Source organism: Dermacentor albipictus, chromosome 6, assembly GCF_038994185.2.
Source record: "Dermacentor albipictus isolate Rhodes 1998 colony chromosome 6, USDA_Dalb.pri_finalv2, whole genome shotgun sequence".
NCBI classification, from domain to species: Eukaryota; Metazoa; Arthropoda; class Arachnida; order Ixodida; family Ixodidae; genus Dermacentor; species Dermacentor albipictus.
In genome coordinates this window covers 8,050,636-8,070,237 of record NC_091826.1, presented here as the reverse complement: position 1 = coordinate 8,070,237, position 19,602 = coordinate 8,050,636, and the positions used below count along the sequence as shown (strand labels likewise).

Below are 19,602 nucleotides of genomic sequence, written 5' to 3'. Positions count from 1 at the left end.
GTAGTCCACCTAAATGTCAGGTGACCTACCAGTAAACTTATTAGTCGTCTCGGTGCTCGTACTGTGACCAGAGCTGGCGTATGCGTATGTGTAAATTAAGGAACACACGCTATGTCCGATAACACATGTGTTGTGTGTCGACGTTATTTCTGCTGTTTGTTTAATCCGACCAGTTTTGTGAAGCCCATCAGGATCGAATTAAAAGAAGTCGATTGTATCGCAATCGTGTATAAACCACCTTCGTTATATTGACGTGCTAAATACATGCTGTTCTATGAACAAGAAGTTATTAATTCGTTCTATTGAAAATTTCTTTGCATTGAAGTTCGTTATATTTAAGTTTAACTGTACTGTAACATGGCATTACTGAGCATTACAACCCTTTGAGGGTCGTTTTTTTTCCACATATGCGACCGCCCAGGGTCAATTTTTTTTATTGCAGATTTCAATTCTTCTTGGAGACATATTTCGAAAAAAATTCACCGCAATTTTTCCAGGGTGACCATAAAGTGAGAAAAAAATATTTTGCATTGGTATATATGTACTCTTCATTCATAAATAACAATAATAAAAAAGAAAATAAACTTGTAAGAATTAAAAATTTGGTGCATTCTTATACACATAGTTCAAGGCCTTGAAAATGCGCACACGAGAATATTTCGCAAGACTCAAATGTTCCTGCTCTTGCACTAATATCTAATATGTACATCAATAGCGTAATCAAACTGCGTAGGTGCACACAGTCAAGAAAACTGTGTGGTTATGTGCCCATCGAAAAAGCCAAATGTGTGACAAACTTCCGCTAATCTTCATCTTATCGCCATCCAGAGGCAATTAGTTATCGCAAGTGTCAAAAAAAAAAAAGCGGAAACGCATGCATGGCGGCATCCTCCCTATGCACACCCCTGTGAGCACTAAACGAGTGAGAAAGAGGCGGTCGTCCTTTGAGCAATTAGTAACAGGATAGCCATCAGTTTTGCAAGCGCAAGAAGCCAAAACTGCTCGCGAAAACAAAACCCAAACCTCCACCCGCCCGGGCATGCACCAATGCGCGTGCCAGGGCGAAAAAAATTCTCTCTATTCCCACATAGTGGCAGCACATAACAGAAAAGAAAAAGTTAGAAAATGGGCATGCTTTTTAAACGTACAGACAGTGCCGTAAATATACGGCATCGACCATTTTCGGACTTGTTCGCAGCGCCGTATATTTATGTCATTGACCCTCAAAGGGTTAAATAACTCCTCACGTACAGCGGATGCAATCGGTGGAGAGGTCCCAACCAAGAGGGTCATTCACTTCTTGTGGTCTTGTAGTAGTCAAAGTGCTTGGGGTTACACCCATAGAGGCATCAGTGGCTGCATGTTCAGCACAGTCTTGTGTCCCCTTGTCAGATTGTGAAGTCGATGACCCCCCCCCCCTTCGTGTCCTCTCTTTCGTGTCCGCTCAAGTCGTGGCAGGAGCCATAAGAGCATACGTTGGCGCATCTGGTGCCGAGTCATGCGAAATTTTGGAAAGTGAGTCTCTCTGAAACTGATTGACCGTTGAGCACAAGATGTTTTACTTGGATTTGGAAAGCTTGAATGGATTTTCTCAGCATACCCTTCAAAACATAGTTGTGGCGTTCTATGAAGCTGATAGTTTTAATCTTTGTGAAGCATATTTTTCTCAGCCATGAAGATACGTTGCCAATGGCTCCTTAAAATTAAAGCTAGCAAAAGGGCGCTGTTCTTGCTTAGTCAACCTAATAGTTGTTGGCCATATGCAAGTCGCAAGACGAGCCAGACTAACCGCACCACATGGCTCTGTCTGCAGTTTTTCAACGTGTTAATTCTTTGAGAGTCGATTTTTTTTGCCCTATGCGACCGCCCAGGGTTGATTTTTTTTATCGCAGATTCTGATTCTTCTTAGGGATCTATTTAGAAAAAAAATGACCGTAATTTTTCTAGGGTGACCGTAAAGGAAGAAAAAAATATTTTGCATTGGCATATATACACTCATCATTCATGAATATCAACAATAAAAAAGGAAATAAAAGTATCAAAATTAAAATTTTGATGCATTTTTATGCACATAGTTCAAGGCTTTGAAAATCCGCACACGAGAATGTTTTGCAAGCCTCAAATGTTCCTGCTCTTACACCAATATGTACGTCCATAGCGAAATCGAACTGCGTAGGTGCGCGCACTCAAGAAAACTGTTTGGTTGTGTGCCTATCAAAAAAAGCAACACGTGTGACAAACTTCCGCTAATCTTCATCTTATCACCAACCAGCTAGAGCCATTAGCTTTCACGAGTCTTTAAAAAAAAAAGAAAAGAAAAGGAACGGAAACGCATGCATGGCGGCATCCTTCCCATGCGCACCCCTGTGAGCACTAAACAAGCGAGAAACAAGCGGACGCCCTTTGAGTGATTAGGAACGACATAGCCATCAGTTTCACAAGCATAAAAAGCCGAAACCGCCCGTGAAACAAAATCCAAACAGCCACCCGCCCGCGCGCACGCCAATGCACGAGCAGTGGTATATAGATATGCGGGAGCAAACTAGCGCTAAAACAAACCATGCAACGAAAACCGAGAGAGGGAGGCACGCGAAAAAAGTTCCCTGTGTCCCCACATAGTGGCAGCACATGAAAGAAAAGAAAAGGTTAGGAAATTGGCGCGCTTTTTAAACGTACAGACGGCGCCGTAAATATACGGCATTGACCATTTTCGGACTTGTTTGCGGCGCCGTATATTTACGTCATTGACCGTCAAAGGGTTAAACTACATCATGGCCTCTGGTGAGTTTGCTGGCTGTTGTTGCTGGATTCGTTTACTCGCACCAATCAAACCGCTTCAGATATCTGCAACTGCTCTGTCATATTTTGTACCAACAAGGGTCGCATTAAAGCACAGGATGTGCCGGGCAGTGAGAGTAAGCAGATGGCCTCTGTTCAAGGTTCCTATGGCACGTTGCCTAAGAAATACACATCAAATGCAAGCACTGGCTGTACTTTCATCTACCTGTAGCGGTAACATGGCATTGGCCAAATTACAGACTGGTTGGCCACATGCAACTGTACAAGTGTAAAACAACACACACTGACAAGCCTTTTTGGCCACTTGTGGAATAAAGGCTTCTTTTTTTCTAGTAGATCTATTATCTGGATTCGCCTTTCAGTTGGACTTGTAGGTGATCTCTTCTGAATCGAAACACATTCAATCCTAAATATAGCAAACCTCAATTTAACAACATTTTCAATGTAACAAGCTATGTTCATCTCTTAATCTTAGTTCTATTAAAAACTGCATATTTTCTTGTGATTTAACATAAGTAATTTCATGGCATGGTTTCGATTTGAAGGGCCCCTCACCAGGTCTGGTCATCTTGAACTGACAAATGCAGTGCATACAATGCACACAATTGTGTCTGCTAAGTATTACATCACTATGCACCACGGAAAGGGCTGAAATTTCAAATAAAACGCCATTTGCCCTTCTCCTCGCGGGCGTCCTAGGCCCAGGCTTAGAGGTGACGTACATGCGCAAGTACGCCTACGTTCATGTATATGCTGTGGCGTTACTCAAAGTGACATGTGACCGTTAACGTGAATCTGCTATTTGTGTAATCTGTTGCTTCAATAGACGAATTATAGTTTAGAGAAATAGTAAAATACACAAACCTAATGTCTGTCTTATACTGGCTTATACCGCTAGTCAGGTGTTCTTGTGCACAGCGCGCAAAATCGTCCACTGCGCAAAACGAGACAAACACAACAGCTTGTGTGTGACACCATCAGCAGAAGTATGTCGAACAGCAAAAAAGGGAGGAGGAGAAAATAGAAAAGGGGGAAAATCATTTTTGTTCTGAGAAGCTTGAAATACAAATAACCAGCACACAATGGAGCACGTACACAGGTTGGGCGTGTTTGCCGAGGGTAAACGCAGGACGATTATAGCTTAAGTTTACTTTCTTTAAGGACAAGCAAACCATTCAAGCCTCTGCACACAAGCACACAACTCCCATGCGACACAGAGGTATTTGAATTCACATCCGACTTGCATTCTAACATGGGTAATTACCTTCAAACTGATTGCATCTTTCTAAACTACTCTAAAGCATTTGATCCTGTTGCTCACTCTCGGCTCATTTCAAAATTATTTGCTCTTGGGCTTGGCTCACAAATGCTATTTTGACTTCGAAATTTTTTGACATCTCATAGGCAGTTAACAGCAGTAGATTCTTCTTCTCTTTCTGATGTGACTTCTGGCATGCCACAGGGTACTGTTTTGGGTCCTCTGCTTTTTCTAATTTACAATAATGGCTTACCCTCTAACATTTCCTCCTGCATGCTACTATTTGCCAACAATTGCATTACATATAGAGCTATTAAAATTCCTAGTGACCACACCTGCCTTCAATACGATCTTAACTAAATCCATTCCTGGCGTTGTAATCGGTTAATTACCCTCAACATGTCAAAGTGCAAAATAGCTTCATTTTCTCGTGAACAATCAAATTAAAATTTTTCCTGCTCAATAAACAACTCTCGAGTGGCTCGGGTGCAGTCACACAAGTACTTGGGCTTAAATTTCATGTCTAATCTTTCATGATATGTCTGATATGTGATATGTCTGATACGCAAATACAGTCACGGCACAACACAACACAAATTGCCCCTTGTAACCCCTCTTTGTACTTCTAGGTGTCTTCATAATCATCTCAGCCTGCAGCGAGTGTTTGGTAGAACCAAAGCTTTTAATTCCTCAGCGTTGCCACAAGCCATTGCACTCTGGAATAATCTTCTTGATAGCCTTGTCTCCATCACTAACCGCGAAACATTCCTCTAGAATTTGTGCACTCACTTCCTGTAAAGTTGTGTGTTAAGTATTGTATAGAATTCTTATAGTCATTAACAACATTCATTTGTTCCTGCTTATGCTTTATGTAATTGTGTTGTACTTCCTCTCCCGTAACTCAATGTTCCTATTGGAACCTGTGCTGTATATATATATATATATGTGTATATATATATATATATATATATATATATATATATATATATATATATATATATATATATATATATATATATATATACATATATATATATATATATATATATATATATACATATATATATATGTGTGTGTTGGTAAACAACTTAGGGAGGCCACGCGCCACATTGCAGATCGGAGTGCTCGGAGAAACATGAGAATTGACGATGTCTTCAGTGCAAGGGGGTTGGGAAAAAGATGCACGTGCAGTAACATGATCGAGCAGGCACTAAGGAGGTGGCCAGGCAGGAGAGGCACACCTGTGTGCCTTCTCCCTATAGCATGTGCATCTCTCCTTCTATACCCTTGCCGCTGCGCATGGCTGTCGGCTCATATGCGGACCATGTGCCGTACCTTGGAGGTAATCTACAGAAAGTGCAAGGGCCAAGCCAAGATGGCTAGAACCTTGATGTGCATTGTGTTCCGCTGTGTCTAGTGTTAGCGGTCCAGTGATCTCAAGTTTCCCAAACATGGTGTGAAGCATTCGCTCGTGTTGTGACAGCGAGTATTCATGGTTATAGAGTAGGATCTCTTCATGTTTGTCTGAGCCCACATGACACTGATAAAACTGCAAACCTTCATGCAGTTGTCCTTTTGCTATTGCCATCAGTGCTCTGCCTTTCAGCAAAACTAAACTTCTCTATGCAGTAGCAATTATATGAACACTCCAAGCAAGTTTCCACCATTGCTGTCGCCGTGATACCCTGTGTAAAATCCAAATGAGATATAACGGCCAAGCCCTGTATGCTGTAGGTGCAAGCGAAAGCATATATCTGAAACATTCTTTTTCTAAGCCTGTGGCTGCAGTTGTACTTCATACAGTTTGCATTACAATTACAGTAAAACCTCGTTAATTCAGATTTAACGAGACCTACAAAAAATGTCAGAATTAACCGAATGTCAAATTATCGAGGGTATCAAAAAAATAATAAGCCAATGCTTACTATGTCAACATGCTTTTATTTACTGAATGAATTGGCAAATCCTCTTTCTATTTTGCACAAAAGCAGTGCAGAAGCTGCAATTCTTCTCATCTCATGACTCACAGCAGCGAAGGCCTCGCGACATCTTTCATAGCGCAGCATCTTCATCTGAGGCACCCTTTTCACTACCACTTGCACATCCCTATTATTTTTTCACCAGTGTCATCAAATCGTCGCCCATCGCGATGTAGACGGTTTTCTTTATTCTTGGCAGCTTTGCACCGAGTGAAAACTTAACTACCGTTTGCTGCAACTGCGGGTGAAAAATAGTCGCTATCAACGCAATCATGGATGGTGACTACGCAGTTATGAAGGGACGCGGCCACCATGCGTACCGATTCGAAACAAAACTACTGCCGCAAAAATTTTGTGATGTACTCCTAAAAAAAAGCCATGTACTCTCTCATCAGCACAATGACAAACAACCTTATCATCATTGTTTTGATGTCAAATTTACATTCAATATGTTAATTTGAAAAGGGAAAGCCCATTTTTCTTACTGACAAATAGCACAACATAAAGCTACCTTTCCTGAAGCTGCCAACATTTAAACATCACTTTTTGGCAAGACATATATTTATAACTACATTTAAAAAGTAGAAGCTCCTCACCAATAAATGCAAATATAGCTCACTTTCATTTATGCCAGAAAACACAGTAAGAACTTTATGTAATTCAGGTTACAAAATGCGTCACATTTATCCTTGAGTTGCAGATGACGCTTAAGCAGCAGTGTCTGCGGGTCTGCCACTGTTCTGCTAGAGTATTTTGATAGAGCATATTAGCTCATTTTGGGTTGTTCCTAGCTGCCTCTGAAATTCATCACATTGATCAGCTAGGTAGCGCAAACGACTACTTAAATTAGAACAGCAAAATAATAGCACATTGGCTATTAACAACATCAAGCTGCACTGGTTTATCTAAAGGAAGCAGTTTAAATGTGATACCTTGCTATTCAACGAACAAAATGCACCTTGGTTTAGCCTTGCTCAGTGGTGGTTCAGCCACTTTAGGACTTTAGGATTTGGAGCAGTTTTTGGAGCAAGAAAAATGTCATTCTGGAACAGTTTAGGAGCAGCCACACCAGCGTTTTGGAGCAGTTTCCGAGCACAAAAACTGGTCTTTTTGGAACATTTGGATTAGTAAAGCAGTAATCTGTAGCCATTTGGGAAAGCTTGTTATTACTGTGCAATCAGTAAGTGCTGCTCGAGAGTGAAGCAAGGCACAGAGCTAAGAGCGACCAATTAAGCTTGCTTTCTGACAGACTGTAGACTATGTACGATATGTTGCAAACATATTTATTTGGGTACGCAAGGATCTTAATTCTGTAAGAAAATAAATAAAATTTTGTAGGCCAACAAGAACAAAGATATGTGCCTGAGCCCAAGACAGATATAAATTTACAAATGTGCCAGAACAATTTGTACCGTCAGACACGAGACAAAAACTGATGGCAAATGTCTTATGTGCATTCCAAGTGACACATGTGCTTTGGTATGCTTTACCACACTAAATTAAATGTGTATTACTCTCAATAACAACGCTAGAAGCTTGACAAGATACTATACGTCTATGAACAGCGCCAAGATGAGATGCCTTCAGTATGGTGTGTCACAAAGATCGTGATGGCAGTTGAGAATAATGTTCATGCCATCCTGTATACCATCCCGGTTTGTCAGCTTCCTGGGTGTCATGTGGCCTCTGCGAATAGATACAAGTTGATTCAGCGTAAAACCATAACTTTTGTCACCGATACCCAACCGTCCTTTCGATGCACCAACTTTTACTGTCTCCAAGGGCTCAAATCGCCACAGGCACGTCCAAAATAGTGCTGAAGGCCTGCCATTACAATTATTAGGCGTATCGGTGCTCATACTGTGACAGGAGACGGCGGGTGGAAGCATATTTAATTAAGGAATACATACCGTGTCCTGTGACAATTGCCTCTTCCTACTCTTGGTTAGCTTCACCGCGTAACATTGCTATATTGAGGCGAAGCTTACTATTGGGAACCAGCGTTGTGCAACACATCGTGCTTTCTGAGCTTCGAAGCCATTGGCAAGGATTACAAAGGCGGGTTCGGTGCCACTGCTAACAGCGGCAAATTGTTTTAATGAAAAACATGGTACCAAACAGCAAGACGCTTGGTAGCAAACGTCGAAGTAGCTAGGCCCCTAGCGTTGCCGTGATGGTGGCTATGGCTGCCAACTGATCTGCGTGCAAGAGCTCCTGTTCAAGACAAGGCCATTATCGAATTGGCAGTGGTGCTGGCTTCAATCAATGCCGTTTTGGACCAGCAGTCTGGAGGATCGGACAGCGAAGGTTTCTTGCTTCCAAAATTTCAGACGTTCTCATATATTGATTATATGGGGTACCGTGGCAGTGCCGTGAAAGCGTCAGAATTATCAATCATGTCCGAAAAATCGGCCGTCCGGAGGATCGGTCATTGACTGTAGTTAAGTCGAATTGTAACAAAATGGCACAAATGGTGCAATTGGACCACCACTGCTTGTTTCTCATCTCAAGTTTATTGTCATTGCTTTTTCTCCGCAGCCAAATTAACTCCACGTTACTTCCAAGGTCACTTTCAGTGACAGCTATGAATCACTTCATCCAAGTTTTCTCTTGGACTGAGAAAGCGCACCGGACTTGTCTCTACCATTGGCACAGAATGTCATATGAACAGTGATAGCTTACACAGAATCTCACATGCGACCTCCAAGTGAATACAGGTGCTCCGAAAAAATTAATTATTCATACGTTTGGAACAACATAAATGGAAAAGGTGCAGACTACATTCACTTCACACTGCTCTGTGGCAACACTGCAAGTGACACAGATGTTCTGACAGTCACATGGGATAATGCAACGTAGAAACCATTCAGTAAAATGGAATAAAGGCCAACTGATGGTTAAGGTATCTTACTTAAACAAATGTCTTTAAAGTGCATCCAACCAAAACAATACACGCAAAAGTAATTTAATGTTCACCATGATTTGCGGATAGGCTTTTTACATTTCACATGGAAACCTTTAAAGGGGCCACACAGTACTAAATTTCCTAGCCTTGAAATTGCAAGTTTCATTTAGCTAATGTGTAAGGGTGTTATTTTTTTTCCCCCGCTCAAAATAGCATGCAGTCCCCATCAAATTTTTGAACCACTTTAAAGGTTCCAATATGCATGAAATATTGCATATGTATGCCTATGGGCTGCTGGTGATTTTGTCTTACCACCTTGTGGCTTCTCTTGACATCTTAAACTTCAGCTCTTTATGTCATCATTGTACAAAAGAGGCCTCAGTTGCCAGAGGCCGTTGCCATTGGCAACCGCACTTGTTTGCTGCCTGCTGTTGGTATTAGTATTTGCATTGCCTTCATGCCTAATAGTGGAGCACTTCCATGAGCTAAATGTGGGGCCATTAGCAGTTTTTTCCCAATTAACTAAGATCAGCGAACAGTATTGAGGCAATGTTCATGCAATGTTTTTGTGGTTTCGCTTATTCTTCGTCTGTAGTTGCAATCTGCGAGGGTTATTTACACGATCATGCTTTAATGCAGTACATGCATAATGATGTCTATAATATCGTAACCACATTTTGAGTCAGTAATAGAATTACACAGTTCCTGTTGTAGCCTCAAAGCCAGTACCATATTCAAGTTGTTAAGAGGCAATATGGAAGAAACAAACATGGTACTGACAAACCTAAAAACCTTGCAGTCTGAAACAGGCTCCATCAATAAATGCATGAGCACTTAAATTATGAAGTTTTATGTGCCAAAACCGCTTTCTGATTATGAGGCACGCCGTAGTGGAGGACTCCAGAAATTTCGACCACCTGGGGTTCTTTAACGTGCACCTAAATCTAAGTACACTGGTGTTTTCGCATTTCACCCCCATCGAAATGCGGCCGCCGTGGCCGGGACTCGATCCCACAACCTCGTGCTCAGCAGCCCAACACCTTAGCCTCTGAGCAACCACGGCGGGTAGTTTTAATTGAAGAACACTACACAGCTGACGTAATAGTACTGAAGAGCATCGACAGGAAGGACTCACCTCATAGTTAAAGGAGCACAACAATCCTAAACTTTAACTGAAGTTCATGCCATTCAAATCATGCAACATGATTTCCAGCAAAGTAGGAACTTTTCAATCATATAATAATGTCGCTTATCGAACTGAAATAAAGCAATGTTGTTGGTGCCGTTCTTGTAAACACGATCGAAGTTTTCCACTCAAAAACTCGCATCACTTTAAGCAAGCCAATAGCACGAACTAACCGTCGCCACCACTGCCGAAACTTTCAAAATCGGCAAAAAAGAGCACGAAGCAGCACTGTTGCATGTGGCACCACCTGCGCTACCAGTGCTGCACTTGAATAAAGGTGTCTAATCTTTTGTCATGCTCACATATTTTCACTTTAAAACAATTTTAATGCAGAGCTATCTTTATTGAGCAGCATGCATTTTACTTTTTTTTTTTACTCGCTCTACATGTCCGTATTAAATTTCATGCCCCTTTGCGGTGCAAGTCTCGGCATGCTATCCATGCAGCGCCAGGTTTGAACTGGCAAACCTGCGTGCTTCAAGACGTCTGTAGAAAATCTAAAGAGAATGTGTTTCTGTGTGCTATTTTTGTGGTGCTGATTGTGCTACAAGGGGTTTGAAATCGCACCGATCCCCGCACCTTTTACGAAGCATGCCGGCAACTTCCGCGCTTACAAAATTGACCGTGTCCCCCCTTCAAGGGGAGTATGGTAGCGCGATTCAAAGACGGAACAAGAGAAGACACAATGGGACACACACAGCGTGTCCCCCCCCCCTCTTACCTCTCTCCCCCCCAATTCGTTGAGTCTGTCCTGTATCCTCCCTGGCAACACCTTCAAAATCTTCACACTTTTTCAATGTAATTGTCTTCACAATGAATAGAACCGTACGGTCTGGAGACGTCAAGTGCTAGCCATTGGGTCGAAATTTTTTTGCATATTTTTTTCAACTAAATGTCTTCACAATTGCTAGTTCGTATAGCTTTGAGACGTCAAGTGCTGGACATCTTGAATATGTATAGCATGACATAGCTCTAGCTGCTTCTAGCCCACTCAAGCATTATCAGGCTAGCAGTAGCCAACTTGTGCTTACTCGGAAGGCATGCAGCCGAAGTGCGCACCAACTGAAAGTGAAACTACTGCCGTTATCGCTCCGGACGAAACCACGGCCACTATCGACGCAATCATGGATGGCGACTATGCTGTCATGAAGGCATGCGGCCAATACAGTGTTATGCGCGGCGGTAAACGCAAGAATAAAGGCTTCAAAGGCACAAATAGGCAGGAAGCGTTCTGATGTTGCTGTCAATCACGTACAATTTTCACTGATGACTATGGTGATATGAACTCTGCCACTTCGTTTCAGTGGACGCCGTATTTACATTTTTGCGTCACACATTTGCTGCACTCCACTCTTGTCAAGCTCTGAGAGTTGCCCAAATTAACGAACGTGCAGCCAGAATAATCCGAATTAACATAACAGCATATGCCTGCCATGACCAAAGCACAAGTCCGAATTATCAGATTGTTTCTAATTAACGAGGGTCAAGTTAACGAGCCATCACTGGATTATTATTATTGTTGTTGTTGTTGTTGTTGTTGTTGTTGTTGTTATTGTTATTATTATTATGTCGCTGTTGTTGTTGTTGTAAAAGAGCTTCCTCATGTTGTGTTTATGAAAGCACAGTAAGCAGCTGTGCATTTGTGGCCACTGAAAAAAATGTAGCTGTAATTTGCTACTTTTGTAGTTGCATAGAAGTTGCTATTGTTTGCCTATATTACAGCTTGTTGCTATTCATATTGTGTCAGTGAATAACTATTGTAACGTTTGACTAATCTAAATAGTAAATTCTGCAGTTTTGCTGAGCCTTTCCCTTATTTATTCAAGATATTTTAGATATTTTTGTTAGTTTTAACTGACGTAAGCTGCAACTAATGCACATTTGTTTTTGCTTGCAGTTTTGCTGAGCCCTGGACGACGGTGGACACATCTGAATTGGCCAAACAAGCCACAGTGTTTGGCCAACGCAGTGTATCTCTATTCATTATGACTCTTTTTCTTCCCTGCTTGAGTCATGTTGCATGCTCAAACGACACCTGCATCATCTGAAAAAGAAAATAATTATGCAGTGTTTCATCCAAAAAATGAAAAAAACAGCTGTTATGCCCCTTCTCTCATCAGTAAAGCTGAACATCCATTGTGGAGGCCCACAAGAGTTCTGGCTCTTGAATACCCATACGCTTGCTTGGAAAGCGCCCAAACAGCAAAACGAATGAGTGTTAGAAAGTGAAGCAAAATGTGTCCATCTTTGAAACCATAGTGCTCCTGACCGGACCATACCAAAGCTGTTGAATTTTGGGCCACATTGTTAAGTCCTTTGCGTCCAAAAAAAAAACTGGTCGCTGTAGGGTGTTCTCATTTCAAGAACAGTTGGGGAATGGTTTCTGTAGATAGCAGTCAAGGACACCACAGTGTCACTCCTTCTTTTTGTCTTTAGCACCCTCAGCTGAACCACTTATTAACTGTTGTTGTACTGTAAGAAGCTTGTTATGATTTTCACATGCTTGTCAAATCATCCCGGCACCATTCAGTAATATAGTTATGTACATTACTTTATTTGTGTGTGTGTTTTTGTGTTGAGCATGGCAATTCTTTAAATTATTCGGCTTGCATGCAGTGATAGTCACTACATCCATCTTACTTTCTTCACGGTACGTACAGCTCTTCTGTTGCACTATTCTACACATGGCAGCCACATTTATGAAGGGCAGGGTTCCATATTAGAAGCACCAGCACTGGAAAAGTGCTTCATCCTCTGACGTGTTAGCTTGGAGCAGCTGAGAACAGTGTCACACAGAAAGTTGCCCTCACTCATTGCTGTTTACCAGCAAGCATCAATCAAAACAATGACGTAGCAGGTGCTTGCACAGCACTATGTGTCATTTGTTCTTTCTTTTTATGGTGATGCAAAATTCTGACCCACGTCCATGACTTGTCTGAATAAAGCATAAAATTTGTGCACACGATATTGTTGATGTGCACTTAGTGCATTGCATGTTTATTTCAAGCTTGTCTGCATTATGCATACAATGGTAATGAGTAATTTGTGGGAAGTGATGAAGACATTTATATTATTACCCAAGAAAGCTACCTGGTCATCTGTAGCCTGCCTTGCAAAAATCGTTTCCATGTAAAGTATGTGAAAGCCTTTGAGGGAGGTGCAGTGGGGAGCAACAAAACATGAAAATAGAGAGAACAGGAGTTGTGATAATAGGAGAGGCCTTGCTGTGCATAAGCCTTGAATTCGGGAGCTGAGCTAAAGCTGCTTATACCTTCTACATAGCATGTTAACGCTTTTGCTTTGCCTTCTGGCTGCTGAAGGCTCCTGTCAAATATTTAGAGAAACTAAGGTTGCTCCAGTTAACAATGCTTCCACCTTTGTGTTGTAATAATGCTTTCTCGCGGCAGAAAAGGCAATATTGGGCGCTAGCTAAAGTGTTGTGGATTAGCTTGGCGAAGGGCTTATGTTGCATGAAGCCCTAGCGCTGGATGTGAAATCTTTACAAACCAAATTTCTGCATGGAATTTTTACTGACTGTCCACGCAGGTCATCATGAAACATAGCTGATGGCTCCTCTGGCGATTCTAATGCCTAGTTAGGTGTGCGTAGTTCTCATGTACATTGCTGCCACCATTTCGAGGCATTGATGCTAGCTTACATTGTTTGTTTTGCTTCATGATATGCCATAGCCATTGCATCATGGGCTATGATGGCTGCAATGTGATCACTCAGGATTTTTATGGTAGTTATGACAATGGTCGTTATCAAACAAACAGCCAGGCACAAGGCTCCACTTTTTCCCACTGGCTGTAACATGGCAGTGCAGGCATATGCTTATGTTATATCCTAAAAGAGTTGCAAGAAGTCGACGAAAAATTTGAACTCCTGTTAGTGCATTTGCCACTTTATTTCACTTGCACGGCACAGTGAACTCTCTGAAAAGTGGTGAGCACTTTCTATATATATATATATATATAATATACGAAAGCTGTTAAACAATGGTATTTTGCAGTGGCATGGTCGGTATTAAATGTCAACAAAAAGCTAGGTATGCAGCCTGCATCACCAAGGAATTGGTGAGAATGTACAGCCAGACACTGGCGTCAGTGATGAGCTCTCACTAAGAATAGCCACCAACGCAGGCCTTCCACGCTGTTGAAACACACAGCCAGACGCCGACATTGGTAGAACTGGCACACCGTGCAGGAACATGTGTTGGATATAATGTAGAACATAAGAGGTGGTACCAAGCTTTGATATACTGATGCATTTGAAAAAACTGGAATAGCAAAGGAATTGCACTAGATACAGTGAAGGGTGTTTCCAAACTCTTGAATAGATTTTGGACACTGTAAAAACAGATTTTAGAAATTACAGAGGACGCTCTCATAAAGCTTTGCTGTGATGGATGTATGAGTCGCTCGGATCAATACAAGTCTACAATTTCTTTTTTTTAACTTGGGTAACTTTCTTTGCTCTCTGGCTATTTCTCCTGACTTTTCCTCCAGCATTTAGCACTGCGATTCAGTAATTTTCTGCTCCATCTCTTTTGCATGGTAAACAACATTCATTGAAATGGTGAGACAGAAAAGCCATGCATAACTTTATGTGCACTTGCATGTGGTTCCGCACATCCTCCGCGGTGGGGGCGTGCACTGATGGACGCGCCTGCTTGACGCACGTTACTGCCATTTTGTTTGGACTGCTGTTTTCTTGAGGGCCATTTCATCGAAGAAGGTTATCAGATGTCTACTGTGTCTACATTTTTGCAGTAAAAATATGATCGCCTAAATTTCTGTGACAATGTCAATTTGCTGTTCATTATAAAATAATGTGCAAATCTTCAATGGTGACAGTTATGACATCACAGAAATAGCTTTCTGGTGTACATTTATACTAGGTATTCCTTCAATGAAATGGCTGTGAAGCCCAATTAAAGTTTGTGCCACCAGCTTTCCTGCAAGGTTTTTCAGCGTGATGGCTCCCTTTCTTGACAAAAGTGGTGCAACCACCAAACTACCAAGTGGCTCTCAAACACGAACGCAAGGTTGCTGGCTCTGCGCACTTGGCTTCTAGTCGTCGCTCAAGCATTGACAAGAGGAACTGACAGAGGACGAGATAGAAGCTGTACTGAGGAACTAGATGCTGCCATTTTGGCAAGGGAGTTGATGATTGCACAGATTTCCAGTAACCACAGAAACATCTCTATTAGCAGTTTTTCCAAGACCCATGCTTATCTACAGAAAAATTGACATCATTTCCATAATGGTCCACCGCAATTCATGTGTGACACCAAACAGCACAATCAATAAATGTTACTAGAAGGGCTTCCCCTATCTGGCAGAGCACCTTTCTTCCTCACTTCTTTGTCCCATGTGACCATATAAGCAAGCCAAATAATATTGTGCACCGTGTTCATTATTCATATATCATTTTTTTTTTCTTTTAACGCCCTGGCTAATGTTAGTTGGGACACCCTATATATGCTATCGAACCAATCTAGGCAAAGCTGTAGGGTTGGCAGTTGCCCAGTTTTTGTCATCATCAGCCTGTCTTGTGCCAACTGACATCTGATACGGCCGTATGCTGCACGGCGCACCTTCAATTGTGATAGTCCCGATCTGGGTCGAATTTCCCAGTCGCGATTGGTTCTTTTGTGCAAGCTGTGGAGAGGAGACAAATCGTGGTCGTGAAGTTCGATTCGGATTGGGCTCGATCGCAATCGAAAGTGGCAATGCGACATCACTATTGCGCACCTTCGAGGTTATTTTATTTTATTTAAAATGCCCTTACAGGCCTCATATGAGGCGTTGGGTAAGGGGGGGCGTTATAGTAGGATTAAAAAGTATATAGGGCATATAACAAAACATAATAGACTTGCATTATTAATAGACAGTGGAAAAATGTATGCACATCGTATACAAGCATTAAAGCATTGTACAGAATAACGGGGTCCGTAATGTACATATTAGAAAAAGACGAACAATACAGTTCCTTCAATAAACAATGAAAAAAAAATATGTAGCCACTCCAGTACAAATACTAAACAATAAAAAAGTATATCAGCGCACCGCCCAATCTTGGAGGTCATTCCCATGTGGTTATGTCAAATCGTCGTTCTGGGTCGTGCATCATTTCTGGGTGAGCAGTAATGGCAATATTAGCGGCTTCCATAAAATGGCCATCTATGGAAAAATAAAAAAAAAGAAGTTGACCTCACCTAAGCACTTGTTACGAGTTGTGAGTGTGAAAGTACTAATGTGCAATTGAACGCCACTGAGTGGCCCTGCAAGTTTCGTGCTGCGAGTAATGTACCACAGCAGTATGTGCGTCCGAGCCAGTAAGCAGTAGCAGCCGCCTGCAGTGCCAACGCTTGCCACCGATGCCCTGCATGCGACAATAGAACAAGGAAGTGGCCGCCAAGGCCGGAAGGCTGGCGCAGCAGCTAAACCCAGTGGGGGTGATGCAGCGTCACATAGATCCCTCTCCCTTCATGCAACACCTGGCATGCTCGCGACGTGGCGTCGCAGCCATTGAGAATTTAGGTTCCGTGTCACTGCTACAGACTCCGTCTTTTTCACTCAATGGGTCATTTGACGCTTCCGCATGATAGAAAAAAAAGCGTTTTTTTATCCATGTGGCCATTCCTTGAATGAAACGGCGTTGGATGAAATGTCGCCCACGCTTTGTCGAATTATCATGAAGTTGCTAATTTTAAAGGGTTCCTGAAGCAGTTCAGGCAAATTTTGTATTTTATATTTCTGTATTTATTTTATTTTACATTTCTCATTTGGTTGTTTTTCGTCGCCCTGAAGGGCACGATAGGGAACAATGACGACAGCATAGGATGTCACATTAATTCTTAGTATGTGAAACTTGATGGACCACTTTTAATGTTCCCATCAGTTCAGTGCCAGTTATTGCTCATGCAGAACCAGCATGGCACCCACCTCCTGCACGAAAGCTGCACTATTTCTCTGATGAGTACAGGGGATGCTGTGACCGCGCCCTGAACGAAGTTTACACTGAATCACAGTTACTGCGGCGGCGTCCGCTGGATCCACACCTCCATTGAAGTACACTCTATAATTTCCTCGCTACGTAGTTTTTTTTTAGTTTTGTTTGTTTTTTTTTACCTGCACTTCGTGCAGGCTCGTGTAGACAAGTGTACTGCCAGACAGAAGCTATGACATCGTGTGCTGTACTTAGCTTGATGGGCTGTAGCCAATCGGAGCAGCGCGTCGTCTTGTGTACTAGTAGACGGAAAGCATCGGGGACAAACGCATACAAGACGCACTAAGAAACCTCCCCTGTAGTGCCTAGGCAGAATCATATTGGGGGCAAGCTCCACCACTGAAAAATCTGGCGCCACCGTCGGCGTGACGTGGCATGAGGGATCATGTAGACATAGCGGCCGCTTCGGCACGAGACGTTGATTTGAGGGATCACCAGTCATTTGTGAGAGAAAATGAGGGAGCTATTGCTCCTTGAATATATGACTGCCTAGGTACTGCGGGTATTAAGTGCTTGTCCCTAGGTGTGTCGGCATCGCTCGGACGCTGGCTGCCGGCGCGCTAAAGTGTTCTTTATTGTATGGTAAAGTAGGTGAAGCAGCGGGCTAGGCCAGTCGTGGCGGATCGTAGCTTTCTCGCTCCTTAGGGCGATGTACCTTGTAAATAGCATCACAGATGTTTCTGTAGGAGTAGTATAGCAACCGTAGAGCCCGGGCCGCATATATTGAAAGTCTGGAAGGCAACCGCGGTTGAACGCAAGTGGCTGAAAGGCCGCCGGTGACGACGGACTCGGCATCAGAGCCGCAGGCGCGAAACAGTCTGTCCGACGAACCTTCAGAGGCAAAGTTCTGACTGGTGTTGCAGAAGTCGCGGGCTGCGGTAGCGCTGAACTTATATAGCGTTACAAGTTGGCGGCTGGACATATTTATATTTGTTCAATCGTGTTTTATGCGAAGCATATTACGAGAGCTCAACCCAGCTCCTCAGGCGCGGCGGTGTCGCCTTCAATACCACGTGACACCGTGACATCACGACAGAGGAGAAACGGGGCTCCAACTCGCGCTGTCGCTCGCGGCGTCGCCTTCAAGGCTGACCACGTGACACCGTGACGTCACGATGGAGGATAAACGGGGCTGCAACTCGCGCCGTCGCTCGCGGCGTCGCGGCGGTATATAAGCAGCTGCGCTTGCCTCTGCTAGACACTCACGAGGTGAAATGCCTCCTGGAGACAGAGCTGCTCGTTGGAATGAGAAGCGAAGGTTGCGGCGTGCTACAGAGACTGTTTCTAGGTGGCTTTGCTACGGCGCAGCGACTACGCGCCCCGCATCGGACGCGGTGAGCGTCGAGCAACGCAGCGTTCGGCGCGACAACGAAATGTGCGCCTGAGCAAGCGCCACACGCCTGAGCCGACGCCGACGACACCGGCTTTTCTGCGACACGAGCTCTTAACGCTGTCGCATTGAAATAAAGGCTAGTATGCTTCGCATCCTGGGCTTAACCTTAGCTAAGCCACAGCCATTTTTTTCTTTTTTTAACTAATTGTAACAACGTGTCATTAATATTATTTTGCATTGTTGGCGGCGCCTCCAGGGCACCAAAGCTAGAACCCGTACTGGTCCGTGGGTTGGGGCTTGCCGAGGCATGCGCGTGCCAAGGGTGTAGAGTGCGGACAGCCAATCTTTTATGCGAACACCCCTTGGCGCGCTTCGGCCTCCGCGGCCCCAACACACGGGCCGCCGTGCTTCCAGCTTTGATCCCCTCCGCTACCCTTGCGTGCCCTAGAGAACCAGGGCCGCTATTTTGTGCACGTTCGAAAAGCCGACGTTCGATTTCGCCTCACGCGATTGTCCAGGCTGCGCCGATATCGCGGCCTAGGCCAATCTAGTCCAATCGCGTGAGGCGAAATCGAACGTCGGCTTTTCGAACGTGTACAAGATAGCGGCCCTGCGCCGCCTGCTTTCTTATAACCTCAGGTGCTCTCCTCAGGCCTCCGTTTGCCGGTTACACGTGCCCTCCTGGAGCAGTGCTGGTAAAAAATCAAATCTATCGTCGCGACGGATAAGCGACCAACGACTTGTACAACGTCAGTCGGAACCTTGCCCCTTGCAACCTTGCCGGAACCTTGCAGCGATCACCAAATGGGGCGTCCGTGCCCACTAGCTCATCGCGCGGGCAGCCAGCGGCGGAGCGTAAACAAACCCGACCCCACTCCGCAATGCCGGCATGTCTAGGCAGTTCCTCTAGAGCAGGAACTGCCTAGACATGCCACTGGAGGCACTGGTCTAGGGCACACATGCATACAACACGTGCTAAGAACCCTCCTCCGTAGTGCCTAGGCAGAGTGGTCATAGAATAAAGAGTCATATTGTAAAAACCCCAGATTTTCTCTCTCACGCCCGTTGTTACTCGCGCCTGCACACAAACGGCTGGCGATTCCTCAAACGAACGTTGGTTTTTTAACG

The 19,602-nt window shown here is 43.6% G+C and overlaps 1 protein-coding gene across 2 annotated transcripts in view; it reads left to right on the top strand.

The window, feature by feature from the left end:
- The window catches only part of TfIIS (RNA polymerase II elongation factor), a 31,738-nt gene extending 18,646 nt beyond the window's left edge, over positions 1 to 13,092 (top strand). Inside the window, exon 7 of one of the 2 annotated variants that reach the window (XM_070539850.1) lies at positions 12,025 to 13,092. In XM_070539850.1, coding sequence (XP_070395951.1) covers positions 12,025 to 12,033 — 9 coding nt within the window. In that variant the 3' untranslated portion in view covers positions 12,034 to 13,092. Of the gene's footprint in view, positions 1 to 11,922; positions 11,940 to 12,024 lie in introns of those variants that run through there. The other variant, XM_070539851.1, reaches the window with a different exon arrangement.
- The last annotated feature ends 6,510 nt before the right edge of the window (positions 13,093 to 19,602 follow it).